Source organism: Nannospalax galili, unplaced genomic scaffold (genome assembly GCF_000622305.1).
Source record: "Nannospalax galili isolate Female #2095 unplaced genomic scaffold, S.galili_v1.0 scaffold513, whole genome shotgun sequence".
NCBI lineage: Eukaryota > Metazoa > Chordata > Mammalia > Rodentia > Spalacidae > Nannospalax > Nannospalax galili.
In genome coordinates, this window is record NW_008334861.1 from 2,008,313 (window position 1) to 2,024,726 (window position 16,414).

Sequence of the window (16,414 nt, forward strand, 5' to 3'; positions counted from 1 at the left end):
TCCACAGAGTCAAAACTGCTAGAAAAAAATCCAATAGTATCTATTTACCCCATTAAGTATCCCACGACCTTTGACCAAAAGCAATCAGATTTTGAGTAACCATTCTACAAATGTAATCAATTCCTTCTTTGCAAATTGAGCCCTTGTATACGCTCTAAGGATGATTGCCTCCAAATTGACAAATGAATTGTTTTGTTTTGTGACGTATTTAAATCAAATCTTCTGGGAAAGGCAATTAATATTTTTCCTACACAGGGCAGAGATTATACTTAATGGCTTCGACAGTCCAATAGCATTATGTCAAGGCAAATGCTAGAAAAATCGTGCAAGGTTTGTGAATATTTACCAGAATGTGGGGTTCAACATGCATGGGAGCTCAATTAAAGTGTAGATCTTATCACTCTATTCCTTTTCTCATCTTTACTCTTTTTCTTTCTTTCCATCATTCTCCATTTGGAGAATCATAATCCATACCACTCTTTCGGTCATACATAGTTCTTAAAATATACCCTTACTAGCATTTTTGTGTGTCTTTGTATGCATATTTCATTTAAAAATAACCTAAGAGATTGCTGATCATGAACTTCTAGGAAGAAAGCCATGGATATAGATTCCTTTCTTGACTATAACTGGAAAAATACTGGACGAGGAAACCTACTTTCTAAGAGGCATTCAAAATAGGTCAATCCATTGTGTGCCTCGGATGCAGTGAGGGAGGGACTGAACTGGACATGTCCTCTTTTTTTCAGTGCTTGGGAGCACCACCCCTCAGAAAGACATCCCTGTAGCATTTTCTTTTTAATTAACACATTTTTTTTCTGTGCAGTGTTTGGATGTTTTGATAGCTCTGTGTTATTTTTATAAGCATTTGTCAGAACAGAATATATGTTACCTGAATCTGTTATCAAGAATTATGACTATAATGTATTTTATGGATTCTCTTTTCCCAAGTCTCCATTTTATTTCTCTCATTAAGCTAGATGGTTAGTTCGATTATTGTATTATTTACATGCATCATTACTCGTTTGTCCATTGTATTCCCTAGGAAGTTTCTCAGTTGACAATTTACAGCTGGCAATTATTTCCTTAGTGAAGTTAAGCAGAGAAAGTTGCCTTCAGGAAAAGGGTAGGTTAATTATACCTAAAAGTAACTTTGAAATTTCTCAAGTTATTAATTCCAAAGTTAATTACACATCGTAATTCCAAGGATCTTGAGATACCACGGAAATATCTCCATTTGCCAAAACCATTTTTCACTGTCAAAGGATGGAAAGTGACAGTGAAACTGCATTTTTACCAAATCTGCCACAGTCCATGGCAGGTGCTACAGGTACAGGGAGGCATCTGACATATATTCTGCCTTTGAAGAAATTAAAGTTTAGAAGGATACGTTTGTCTCCACTTATGGAAGGCACAGTTATATCTTTCCCTTCAAATTTAATTGGATGTGTCACATTCACTTGCAACTAACAAATATTTGGAGTCTACCATATGGCAAATAGTTAGGTACTGAGGAGATGAATGAAACAGATATGCCCCATGATTTTAGAAAGCTTTCAGTTTAACTAAGGAGCTGTTTCTACGTCAGTGTTTGATCAATGGATATAAAGGATTGTGGGTAGTCTGAATCAGTACTTAATTTGCATTATATTATGAGCCCCCACTTTATTAAACAAAGACTGTCTCCATTTCCATAACAATTACTTTATACCAAAATTACCTGGTTAGCTAGAACTGAACCAAGAACCCAGTCACTACACTCTCAGATGAGCTTAAGTTCATGTCATAGCAAGTAGTTGACGTCAGAAAACTGCTTGGGATCAACCACTACAAATTACCAAGAACAGGGCAAGGAAAACTTTAAGAACAACAGAAATGTATTTCCCATGAGAAGAGAGGAGAGAGAGAGAGAGAGAGAGAGAGAGAGAGAGAGAGAGAGAGGTCTGATTCATCAGAAACATCTCCAGAGCCCAGGCATAAGAGAATAGTTTCAACAAAAGTTGAACTTTCTTGATCTTGCAGTAAGAAATTACATTTGTCAAGGGATGTGACAGACAGGTTTTTCTCTAGGATCTACGACCTCTCCAGTCATATGTATTTGGCTATGTTTACAGTAACACACATGAGTTTCCTCCCATTGAGTGGGCTTTTTTAAGTCCAGTTAGATAGCTGTTGATTACCCCAAGGATAAAAGTGCCACTACTGCACCTATAGAGATCGTTTGCTGTGCTGGTCATCATTGTGATTATTAGGCTTTAAAGCTAGAATTGGGGCCTGGAGAGATGGCTCAGTGGTTAAGAGCACTGGCTGCTCTTGCAGAAGACTTGGGTTTGATTCCCAGCACCCACATATTAGCTAACAACTGTCTGTAACTCCAGTTCCATTGGATGTGATGCTCTCTTCTGAACTCTATGGGTATTTCACCACACAGGTGCACTTACATACATGCAGGCAATATACTCATATGTGTAAAAAAATAATACAATTAAAAATAAAAGCTGAGGTTGGACCATTGATTGATTTTCTCCCTTAGCAGCTTGCATAGTATCCTCTGAAATTATGAGGGCTAGTCTTTAGGAAGATGGCTTCCAGCTCAGTTCCATTTCCTTTGATCCAAGTCCAGAGTTCAAAGTATGTCTTGTCTTCAGCAATACAGTCTTACCTTCAGGTTCCAGGAGATAATCAAGGGCTATGTCAATAGTCTGTGTTATTTTGGGAGTCTCTTGGACTGTCTTGACCGAAAACTTGAGAGGTTTCTCCTGTCTGGCACTGTGTTTCTTGTTATATAGCCTTCAGCTATACACGTGCACTCATGTTCAGATACTGTATAAGTATTCTTAATGTATTTTGTTGAATTTTATGCATTTCATACAAAACATCTTAATCATCTTTATATTCCCTCTCTTATCCGTACCCTCTTATAGACCCCCCCCCGCCAGATTTCATGCATTCTGTCATATATGTTAAGGCCTATCAAGTTAAGTTAGTGCACTCAGATGTCCCTCAGGGCAAGTTCATCTGTGGTGGTCTACTTAGTCTATGTAGAGTCTCTCCTTTAAAAAGGATCAACTCTCCCTCACACAGCAGTAATCAGCTGCCAATAGTTCTTCGGCTAAAGTTGGGACCTGCTGCCTATTTCCCCAGTTCTATGCTGGGTTTTTCTGTGTGTGTTTGTTTGTCTGATTGAGTTTGCATGTGACATCATTGCTGTAAGTTCATATGAGCAAGTTCTCGGAGGTCTGGAAGACTGTTTTCTTATAGTCATGCACCACCCCCAGCTCTTAGAATTTTTCTGCCCCCTCTTCCCCAATGGTCCCTGAGACCTGTATGTGTATTGTTCAATAGGCTTTTGAACTAATATACTTCCTTCTGGCTCTTCACACCATCTAAGCATTATTTATCTCTCTTCTCTCTCCCTGTCTAACCTTCCCTTCTCCCTCCTCAGTTAAAGCACCCTCATTTCCCCCTTGATAATGCTTGTCTTGTATCCTTATATTTACAGACAAGTACACTGTACACTACTCATCAAAGAAGCTTCTTTTTGCAACAGATGGAAACTGTTAACAAGGTTCCACAACTGGTCACACACAGAGAATAAGTGTCTGAGAGATGTCCAGACCTAAGTGACACATCTACAAAGGAACTTATACCTAAGGTTCACAGAACACAGTGGAATAAGGGGTTGAGAGAATACTAAGGCATCTCTCAACTCTCATCAGCAAACCTTCTTCATGCATCAGTGGGTGATGAACACAGAAAGCTACAACCGGCCAAAGTGTAGAGAATAAGAGACTACAGAATGTGTGTACTTGGATAGACACCCTTTATTAAACCTCACCCACTCAGGGCTCAGGGATCATTGCAGAAGAAGGGGTGAAAGGTTGTAAGATCCAGGAATGGTGAATGCTCACAAGGAAACAGTTTTCTGAGAGGTGATATTGGCATGTGCAAAACCCATGAAAACTCAGACAAAAACCCAGCATAAAACTTGGGAACTGGACAGGATGCCCCAACCTTAGCTGAGGAGCTATTGGTAGCTAATCACCTCTGGATGAGGGAAAGTTGGTCTTCTTTAAGAAAGTGATGCTGGATAGGCTGGAAAGGCTGACCAGGTTCCAGTGGATGAACTCACACTGAGGGACATCTGGGGACCCAAACTTGGCTGAATAGGGGAGGGGGTCTAAATAGGACGAAGATGAAAATGTATTATGTGAAATGCAGAAAACTTAATAAAAATAAATATTAAATTTTTTTTTCTTGGGGTTGGAGAGATAGCTTAGTTTTTAAAGTGCTTACTATATAAACATAGGACCTGAATTCTGGTCCTCAGCACTCATATATAAATCTGGACACAACAACATGCACCTGTAATTCCAGTACTAAGGATGCAAGGACAGGTGAACCCCCAGAGATCACGGGCCAACCAGCCTAGCCAAAGTGATGAGCTCCGGGTTCAGCAAGAGATCCTGTATCAAAAACTGAGCTGGAGAGCAATAGGGAAAGACATCACTTCGCCATTCGCCTCTACATACATGCATATTTGCTTGTACAGGTGCACACACCCACAAGAACATGTACATACAGCACACCCATATGCAGCATCTTTCATTTTTACCTTTTAAGTAACTGTACTCACCATGTCAGTGTCAGACACAGGGCCAAAGCTGGTCACATAGATGTCTGTCTTCACTTCAGTTACGGCATCTGAGCGAGATAAGGTAGGAAAGTGAAGGATCAGGAAAGGCTGTTGCCTGAGCTCAGAGGGTCCAACGCAGTTGGACTCTGAAATGTAGCCAACTTGCTACCTCTGAGGAATAATGTCTAACACTGTCACAGGAACCATGCCCCTCAGAAGAAAAGATTTCTCCCCTGTGCTATTTCTTCACAGAATATATGTTAGCTACAGGTATAATGTCTATTCTTTTAAATAACATTGAAAAATGACAGTGGAATTTCCAACCACCAAAACTTTGAAGGAGCTGTTAAAGACCCCTGACATTCACACCTGCTGGTCTCTCATAATGAGCATAACCTTCCCTGTGGTAGATTACAAATATTGCAAAATCTAACTCTGTGCCACATCTAGGATCAAAGGATGATTGCATTCCCCTGACCACTGACAGGCAGAGATAAGGTAAATAGTTCCAGGTGTGGGAGAATTATCTGCCGTTAGAACAAGGTCAAATATTAGACTCTCTATGTCATGGTAATCATGGAAATACACAGTGGTGTGATGCTGCCACGAGACTGAACAGTCTAGGATGATGAGGTAATGCAAGGAAGACAACTGCACAGCCAGAAAAGTCCATCCATAATAGACCTTGTATGGACGAGAGATAAAATTTGATGGATTAAGTGACTGAGGTTTAGAGATAGATAGCCGATGTCACATGATATACTTTCCAGCTCTTTTCCTTTATTATACTATTTGGTTTGTTGTCTACTTTCCCACCTGAATCAACATCTTCTGATAGGTAGCACACAGAATAGGGGCTTATTACTCACAAGTTGCTCACTAATCATTTTTCATAATTAATGGGTTAATCTCATCACATATTTGCCAAGTTGGAAATGATACATAGTCTGTGCTGCTATAATAAAATACCTTATATTGGGGAATTTATAGAGTGGGAATTTATTGCTCATAGTTCTGGAATTCCAAGATCAAAGTGTCAGTAGATTTGGTACCTGGTAAGAGACTGTTATTCATAAATCGTACCCTCAGTATCTTCACATAACAGAAGGTGCTAAACACCTCTCTAAAGCTTCTTTTACAGAGTCACTTATCCTACTGAAGGCCTAATCAACTCCAAATGTCCTCACATCATAAAACTATTGCACTGGGGATTAAATTTCAATATACAAAATTGCCTCCGTCAGTTCCGTTTATGTTATTCTAACACAACTAGTCCATCTATTATACCTTGTTTCAGACACAGCATAAACCCCGATAGCCTACTGCAGCCCAGTTAAACCCATTTCAATCTACTAAACACCTTATTATTGCAGTAAATCAAACAATCCCCTCTCCCATCCAGCATACCTGACACCAGTTGAACATACTGTAATACAGCTAACATCAATAAATTCCACAGAAGTTTTGATATATAATTTGAACTGATTTTTATGGTCCATGGTACTATTTCTTTACTTCCATGGGTATGTAGGAAATATAATATTCTATGTGTGCCATATTCACTGATCCATGAATTCTGATTCAAATGTATTTTATATCTTTACTTCTCACTTATACGTTGATTTCCACTTTCCAGAGCTATCACTAAGGTTTAATATATTATGCCTCTACAGAGGCACTAATGTGTTCAATATACTCAAGGCCAGTGCACTCAACCAAAATCATTCGATTTTCAGAAGAGTCTATAAGTACCATTTAATAATAATCTACCCTGTAATCAATTCACTGAAAGACAAAATTTACTCCCAAGCTTAATCAACAAATAACATGATGGTGAAACTAGAGCTGTTTTAAACAGTTGGGCTGTCATCTACAGCACAATATTCTCTCAGATGGATTTCTGTCCTTGAATGAGCAGAGAGCATACCATAGAACCAATAATACGATCCCTTAAATAATGTGTCTTGATGGGGCTGGAGAGATGGCTCGGTGGTTAAGAGCACTGGCTGCTCTTGCGGTGGACCTGGGTTCGAGTCCAAGCACCCACATGGCAGCTAACAACCATCCATAGCTCCACTTCCAGGGGATCTGACACCCTCTTCTAACCACTGTGGGCATTGCACAACATGGATGCACTTATACACATTCAGGCAGTACACCCATACACACAAAATAGAAAATAATAATTTTTTAAAATGTGTCCTAAGAGGCTTTTTGGTTGGTGAAGCAAATACACATATATGTATGGTGTAGCATAATGACCTCCAATCTCCCTATATTGAAGTATAGTAAACAAAACAGATTAACAAGATAAAACACAATCACATTTGAATACAACTTGCAGGTAGGCTGGTTCAGAAATGGAATTCATTTCTACATCCATGCAGTTGTACAATTGTAAGAAAGTCACGCAGATTCCTAATAGAGGAGTCAACACACACACACACACACACACACACACACACACGAGATACTGAGGAAAAACTCTAAAACTAGTGAGCATATCAGGCCTGGAAATTTAATATGAAGTCAACAAGGAAGTCCTCCCATCAACATTCCTTCCTCCTTTTGCTCCCAAGGCCAGCCCAGTTCCTCATAACAGAGTGGAAAAGTTAATTGGCAGGAGGGTTCTCTGAGGAAATACGGAATCACTGTGGCTCTGACAGAGTCTGAGCTAGACTGAAAGACTTGGGTTCTGTTTGCGATAAAAGAAAACAAAACTATAGATAGAGCTAGAAAATGAGAGAGAGCGAAAGCAAGATTGAGAGAGAGAGTGGGAAAGCAAGAAAAATAATACTGTTGGGATCAACAGAAAGGTTCTGCTCATTCTAGCAGAGAAACCAGAACTCTCTTTCAGTGGGGTGTGTGGACAGGTTATTTACTTGTATCCTGGTAACACAAGTAAGTGTGTTGTGAATTTATGTCACCACCCTGAGGCCTCTAGTGCTATAGACCAAGCACAGGTAAACACAGGCATATTTACTTTCTTCAGTATTCTACACAGAGACCCCAATCTCCAATAGCTAGTCCCATCTTCTGGCTAAGAAATCTAGAAGCACTGAAGCATGGTACCTGAGAGCACACTGAACCTGTAGAAGTGTGACACAGTGGTTCAAAATGCGACTAACTGGGTTTGAATTAGGTTGTACCAGTGTTCTTTGTGTGCGACACAGTAGGCCAAAACGTGACTGCATACAAACGCAGCATCTACCGTGCTCTTTGTGTGCTCTTGGTTATTTAACTTCTGTGCACCTGGTCTGTCATCTGGAAAATTGGGATAATGATAGCATCTACGTCAGCATGGTTCAGAGGATTTAAGGAGATTGTTTGCAGACCAGTAGTTGATCAATTCAGTGTTCAATGTGCATCCTTTGTTGCTGCTGTTTACCACAGGAGCTACTCAGAGGACCAAGTGGGCAGAAATCATACAAAAGTCTAAGGTCCAAGACCCCAGTCTCAGTAGACAGCACCTACCTGGCACTCCAGCCCCTGTGTGTGAAGGAACAATGGCAAGGTTTTACAGTTTAACTTAATGAAGGCAAAGTACAGTTAATTAGACTAAAATTGGTGATGACTGTAATCCACAGAAGCTAGTCACTTTTGGCAGCTTTCTCAGAACAGAATTTCCTTCCAGTGCAACCCTCTGAAACAAAAGGTCATCAATTTTCTTTTGAAAATTTTCTGCAGTACTAGAATGATTCAATGACCTGAAGTGACCCAGACATATACACATTGTGTTCATACATGCATAAGCACACATAATCTTTAACTCTCACTGCGACGCTGATTGGTGGCATATACATGGACCAGACCCTGCATTCTTTCTGCTTATTATTTATCAGAAAGAATAAACAGTAGCCAATTAGTAAGTGGCCTCTGTGTTTATAAGGAATATATTGTTCATAATAAATTTTATTTTCTAGTTTAACTTCAAATACATGCCTAAGAAACCTTTCATTTTCTCCATGAAAGCAATGGGTTAGGGAATAAACTAGTTTCTATAGGCTTCCCAGTTCTACTGTGCCACCCTAGCACACATACACATTACTCCTGACTCTGTTCTTTAGACCCACAAAACAAAATGTCCAGTTACTTTTGAGATATAAAGATCTACAGAGATCTAAAGAATGTGAGCATTAAAAAACAAAAACAAAAAATCCAGGCTTAGTGACCCACACCTTTATTCCCAGCACTGAGGAGGCAGAGGCAGGCAGATCTCTATAAGATAGAGGCCACCTGAGGCTAGGGAAACCCTGTCAAAAGAAATAGAATGTGAGCATTGTACTCCTAAATCTGTTTTTGTTCTTTCCCATAGAACGTCCCAACTTCCTTACATTCTCCATTTTTGACACGGTTTTGAACCCCCTCTCTTTCTTCCATTTACGTTCTTATGGCTCAGGTCTGGAGGTTATTAATACTCTGAAATAAATTTGTGGTATGTCTGTCACAACTTCTTTATACGTGTGATGATGAAATGAAGGATATGAATAAAAGCTAATGACTCTTCTTTTTGTGTCTGTTTAAAGCCCAGTATTGGGAATGGACTTCTCTTTTTTGGAGTTGTTGACCAAGTGGTCCCATAGAGCCCCAAATAATGTAGGCTATTTGCATTGCACTTGGTTGCACAACAGAACTTGATGACAAGACCCCATTGCTGAAGACACTATGTACATAAGTCATGGAACAATCTAGGAGAAATCAAGGTGGGACTGACCTAAAGTTTCATCTCTACTGGCTAGCTTTTATAGTGCTGGAAGTTTCTATGTTACCAGAAGAGAAAATCAATCACATTCCACCTTGCTCAACTGTGAATCTTGCAAGCTACAATAACAACTGGCATGGCAAGATATGCACACTGGTTCAATAGTGGCATGAATGGTATGGGAGTAACCAACCAATTTCTGTTTGGATTTAAGAACTGCTTCACAAGATGAAGCCCATACTTGTTAGTTACCAGGGCAAAGAACCTGTGGCTACACAGAGCACGGGGAAGAATATTCTAATATTGTTTTGCTGAATGGACATAGTATTAAACTTACTTCTAATGACTTTTTCCTATACCAATAGATTAATCCATCTCTCAACTCTTGCCAGAAAGGCTTTTTTGGCAGTAGATGGGGATTAATGCAGAGACCCACAACTGTTCAACATATAGTAAGAAAGAGATGGTACAATGTTTAGCCATGAATAGAACACCTCTATCAAGCTCTCTCATCCCAAAGCTCAGGAATCATTGAGGAAAGGGGGATGTAAGCACAAAGTCCCAGTCCTAGCTCAGGAAATGTGATGCTGGGCAGGCTGATCAGGCCCCAGAGGATGGACACACACCAAAGGGCATTTGGGGACACAAATGAGACTCAATAGGCCTCAATAAGAAAAAAAATAGATGACATGAAATCAGTCACAAAGTATTAATGTTGGGATAAAGATGGGGGAGGGGTTCTGAATACGATCAAAAGATAAGTGTATGAAATTCTCAAAAATCAAAATATTTCCAAAAATTCAAATAAAGAATAATTGGCATCAATACGTGAAAATTGTGATTCTGTGAATAACCAAATTGTCTTCACAATTTGCTGCATTTTTTGACAGAGTTTTCTAAAGACTCGTCTGTAGAAGGATTTTTGTCTTCTATGTGTTAAGAGATAGTTCCAAACCATTGGTCACACAGATTAGTCTTCTTTATTATAAATCCTTAAGGACTCTTTGTATCCTTCACACCTCCGTTCTTCCTAAGACAGTAAAGCTTTGAGAACTGGAGCTTTGGCCAAGAGAATAACTGGCCAGCTTTCCCATTTATTTCAGATCACTATAAATTTGAGAGGAATGCTCATCTGTGCATTCACTTTTCATCTTCACAAGGAACAGAGCACCTGAAAATGAGTTAGCACTGTGACTAGCTAGCTATGTTTACTAGTCACATAGCCATGTGGAGTTATTATGTGGGTTTTAATGATTTCTGGACAAGCTCTTGAAGAAACGAGAATTAGTACTCTGCTTTCAAACTATTATCCTTCCCACTTCTCTTATGCAATCTCTGTGGACAGAGGTAGTGTAAGTATTCACTGAAGCCCCACCCTCAACAGCATTCAACGCTCTGGAAGAACCCAGAAAGATAGTCAAGGGAAGAAGAAATTAGAAAAGAATATATCAGAAATTCTGAGCTCTGTTGTAAGCACTGCAACGGACTCATATCCATATAGAATGTCTAGGTTAGGTTGATGTTTACATCACAATTTTCGATATTTCATAGTGTTCAGGTCTATATTTTCTTATTTATACTACTCCATCCAGTGTCTTGTACCTAAAATGTGCAGGGAAACCCTAACAGTCAGCTGTTTTCTTGTTGCAGACTTTAAGTGACGAGTGTGTCCAATATATATTCAGAATATATTACCTGGAAGACCTATCATATTTAAAAGACCACAATCACTAACACCTTAATGTGTAAACTCCATTATTTCTATATCAGAATGAATGAGTATCTTGAGTCTCAAAAGCACAACACCGAAGAAACTAAAGCTTAGATTCATATTGCACACATAAAATCTCAGCGTCCATCACTGTGTGACCCTCTATTTAAAAGAAATCATTGCCTCTTTATCAAATTTTTTCAGTTAACTCAGTTTTAAGGAGGACTTTAACTGTTTCGTTCCTCTAAGTAGACATGGCATGGAGACAAGAGCGAGCATTCAGACCATTCCACTTCATTAACTGCCCCCCCAATAAAAATCGTACACATAGACTGTCATCCTTGGCATTCCTCATCCCTCATTATCACATTCCTCAGTTTGGGACTTAATGCTCAAATTGCAAAGCACCAACACGTATTTGAACTGTGAATTCAAATTATTTCATTTGTCTCATCTGTCTTTCACTCATTCCAGACTTTCCCCTCTTCCAACATTTTTCCTGTCTTTCTCATATACTTACTACAATTTGTCATATAACACAATACTTACCCAGAATGCAATGCAGAAATCACTAACTCTGATTTCAGGAAGTCTTAGAAAAGCTGTGGCACTGCTCCTGACAAACTCTATTACCCTGTTTAAGATACTTACGTACTTGAGCTTCAGTTTGCTTACTTAGAATACAAAGTTTCAGAAATGTATAAAGCATATTTTTAAAAACATATGAATATGTGGTTTCCTGGTTTCCAAGATCAAATTAAGCCAATACATAAAAATAAAGAAATAGACTCAGTGGAAGAAACAAGAAATAAAATACTGATATAATAAAGAGTATGGAGGAAAATCATGGCTTCCTTACAGAAGTAAATAACTCAATCGGTTTCTGTGACTATCATCAGAAATGTTTGATGTACTGAACCCTCTCAGTGTCATTCATATATGTCTATAGAAGTACGTTCCTGTAATATCTCTGCCCTCAGACCTTTGCAGTGACATTTCTTCCTTCTGATCCTGATATTCACTGGATATTAAAGGAAATATTTGGATTTGCAGTTCTAGAGAAAAGGGGGAGATGTACGGAACTAGTCAAGCACAGAGAACTGTTGGCAGTAAGTGTGAAAAAAATAAAAACACCAAAGAACAACCTCTTTAGTAGGTCATAGCATTTACTCCCAAAAGCTAGAAAGATTTCCTTGGAGGAGCATTGTGATAATATTTGCTAAATCAGAGAGCAAAGTTAAAGTAGTGCCTACATTATAATCAGGGGAAAGTAGTAAAAAGGTATTTAAAACAACCAAAATGTTCCGAAATTTCAGGATATGCTAGTATTTTTCCAGACCTTATGGTTTTCTTAGCCTAAATATAAAATTAATTAGTGGAACAATCACTGGTATATGAATGTGAAAATTGAGTTAACATTGATCCTACTTCATCTTGACTATGCCTTAGATTTCTTATCTTTGAAAAACTGAATTGACTGTTACTATTTCAGTATTGTGTTTTCCAGCCCAGGCATGGTAACATATGCCTTTAATCTCAGCACTTAGAAGGCAGAGGCAGGTGGATCCCTGTGATATCAAGGCTAGCCAGATCTACATGGTGAGTTCCAGGCCAGCTGGGGCTGCAGGAATACTGTTTCAAAAAGACAAAAAATAAAAAATAAAAAAGATCTCCAAAGCCATGATAAAGTACTATAAACTACTAGAGGCAAAAACACATGATAATGGTAGATAAAATGTAAAAAATACAGTTCTTTCCAATAAAAGATTAAAATATCTTAGAACACAAATTTTTAAAAAATATGTTATACATGGCTGGAGAGTTCATAGATCCTAAAAATGTCTATCGTATCTGTAGACAAATGAAATTTCTTACTGTATGCTAAGTATGGATCCTTATATTTACAGTCAAGTATACTGTACACCACTCATCAAAGAAGCTTCTTTCGGCAACAGATGGAGGCTATTACAGAGTTCCACAACTGGTCACACACAGAGAATATATGGTTGAGAGATGCCCAGTCCTAAATGACACATCTGCAATAGAACCTCTACACCTAAGACTCATGGGACATTGCAGAACAGCAGATAGAAAAAGTATTAGTGCATCTCTCAGTTCTCACTGGTGAAGCTTCCTCATACAACAGAGTGTGATGCACACAGAAGGCCACAACAGAGTGTGTGTGTCCATGGATAAGACTACTATATTAAACCTCACCCACCCCTGGCTCAGGGACCATTGCAGAAGAGGGAGTAAGAAGATTGTAAGAGGCGGAGTTGGTGCATGAACATAGGAAACAGACTTTCAGGTCACTGGGAACTTGTTCACATGAACTTACAGCAATGGTGACAGCATGCACAAGACCCATGCTGACTCAGACAAAAGCCCAGCATAGAATGGGGGAAATGGGAAGCAGGCCCCAACCCTAGCCTAGGAACTATTAGCAACTGATTACTGCAGAGTGAGGGAGAGTAGATCTTTAAGGGAGTGACTCTAGATGGGCCGACTAGACTCCAGCGGATGAACTTGCACCAAGAGATATCTGGGTACAAATGCTAGGACTAGATAGGACTTAACATATATGACAGAATACCTGAAATCTGGTGAGGGTGCTACGGGGAGTGCTGAGGGGGAAAGGGGTCTAAATTTGATTAAGATGTATTATATGAAAGGCAGAAAAACTCGATTAAGAAATCAGAGAGCAAAAGCAGCTCATTTTGGATTTGGCACAGTAAACAGACTGCGAGCTCTGGGGAAATGCGGAGCTGCATAACTGACCAGAGACTTTAATGTAAAGTGGTGGATACTTGGTTTTTTAAGATATTTATTGATTCTTTGATAATTTTATACGATGTATTTTGATCACATTCAGGCCCCTCTCCCATCATCTCTCAGGTCCATCTCCCAAACCCCAAACCCCAAACCCCCTCTCATTTTATGTCCTGTATTATTTCCAAGTCTAATTTGTACTCCCCACTGGAATTCATTAATAATTAATGAAAATGAATTTAAGAGATTATTGGAAAGAGGAAATATTTCTTTGCTAGAGAAATTCACTTAAAATGTGTTGTAGGGGGACTAGAGAGATGACTCAGAGGTTAAGAGCACTGGTTGCCCTTGCAGAAGACTAGGATTCGAATTCCAGCACCCACATGGCAGCTAATAACCATCCATATCCTACAGTTCCAGGGGATCTGATGCATTCCTCTGACTTCCAGGGGGCATTGCATGAAAAGGGTACACTTATATACATGCAGGCATAACACTAAGCCAGGCATGGTGGCACTTGCCTTTAATCCCAGCGCTTGAGAGGAAAAGGCAGGAGGTTTTCTGTGAGTTTGAGGCTAGCCTGGTCTACATAGTGAGTTCCAAGCCAGCTGGGGCTGCACAGAGACCTTGTCTCAAAAAAGATTTAAAAGAAATGTATTCTATAGGGAAGGGATTCATGAGCCCTCACAACTAACTGAGAAGCTATGAACAGTTGAGGGTTTCTGGAGGAGGGAGAGTTAGATTTCTTTAAGGGTGTGGGAGTGACTATGCTCCAGTGGATGGCCTCATATCCAAGAGTATATGCATAGCACAAACTGAAGTCAATGGGTTATTACATTTTTTTAAAGGACAAAAAATTATGGGGTAAAGAAGTGGGGATGCATCAGGGAGGAGTTTCTGGTGAATATGGTCAAAGAGCCCGATAAGAAGTTCTCAAAGCTAATAAATAAATAATAAATAAATAAATAAATAAATATGTGATACCACAGGGTATAATATCTGAGGTATATGACTGGTGGAGGGGGTAACATGACATAAAAAGATGTGACTTTGAGTCTAACAAAACATTCTGGGATATGACATGAAAGTCGGAAAATACAGAATACCAGATTATTGAGTTAGACTTCATAAAAATAAAAACTTCTTTTTCAATTGAGGGGGACTTCGGGGACAGGGAGGGCATGGGCAGAGTTGGACGAGGGCAGGGAAAGACAAAAATAATGCAAATACTATATTCCTGCATGAAATTCTAAAAAATACAATAAAATATATATTTTTAAAAAACTCTTTTTCAAATGAGTCAAAGTCTGAGAGAAACATTTCCATGTGACAAGGAATTTGTATCCAGAATACAAACACATAAATTACTTTCAATATTGAATAACAAGACCAAATAACTTAGCAAAAAATCTATCAATGCTCCAAGCAGATAGTTTACAAAACAAAATGCACAGATAGAAATTAAGCATGTAAGAGTTGGGCATCATGGCACACACCTTTAATCCCAGCACTTAGTAGGCAGAGGCAAATGAATCTCTGTGAGATCCAGGTCAGCCTGGTCTACATAGTGAGCTCCAGACCACCTGGGTCTACAGGGAGACCCTGTCTCAAAAAGACAAAAAGAAAAATAAAAGTATGCATGCAGGAGATAGAAATCAAAAGCACAGTCTGATATTAGAAGTCTACTGGAAGATAAGCTTCCAAAATTCATAAATATATATATGCATGTATTTACATATATACAATGCCAAATGCAGGCAAGGATATGGAGAAACCAGAATTCTCATACGCCACTGGTGAGAATATAAAATTATATGCTCACCTTGAAAAACAATTTTAAAAATGAAACATCCCTATACCATATGACTTAGCAATGTTACTCCTAGTTTCTCTAAATAAGCCTGAAATTTGTCACACAATGAACATTATATGAATATTTATTGACTCTATTTATGATTTCCAAAAGTATAAATATTCCTAATGGCACATCAATAAAGTATAACATATGCATTCAGTAGAATACTAATGAATAAAATTGAATTAATTGCTGGTAGACGTAACAACATGAATGAACTTTAAATGCATATTACAAAGTCAAAGAAGCCAGAAACAAAAGTCTACATGCCTATGACTCCATTTGGGACATATCAGTTGTTTCCTGGAGGTGATTATGAGTGGACTGAATGACTGATGATACATGAAGACATTTTTTTCAGTTGATGAAACTGTTGTGTATTTCACTGTGTTAATAGCTATATGATTGAATGTAATAAAAGTGAGCCATGGTGTATATCTTATGTGGTGAATTACATGTACTTATTTACATATATTAACAATCCCTCCATCTCTGGGATGAAGCTGATTTCATCATGGTGGATGATCTTAAATTCATTTTGCAAGTACTTTCTTGAGAATTTTTACATTCATATTCATCAGAAATGCTGGCCTGAAATTTTCTTTTAGTTGTTGCTGTGTCTTTGTCTGCTTTTTTTTTATCCATTTTTTTATTGTTATAGATACATATATTTATAACAATTACTTTAGGATAATTTTCTGGGTGTTAAATATCCATTTTAGATTAAAATTATAAAATTAC

The 16,414-nt window shown here is 38.6% G+C and overlaps 1 protein-coding gene across 2 annotated transcripts in view; it reads right to left on the reverse strand.

The window, feature by feature from the left end:
• Gabra3 (gamma-aminobutyric acid type A receptor alpha3 subunit) overlaps nucleotides 1–16,414 on the reverse strand; it is a 225,990-nt gene that overhangs the window by 82,479 nt on the left and 127,097 nt on the right. For both annotated transcript variants that reach the window (XM_008829498.2, XM_029561816.1), the window contains exon 4: nucleotides 4,637–4,704. In XM_008829498.2, the coding sequence (XP_008827720.1) occupies nucleotides 4,637–4,704 (68 nt within the window). The remainder of the gene's footprint in view (nucleotides 1–4,636; nucleotides 4,705–16,414) is intronic.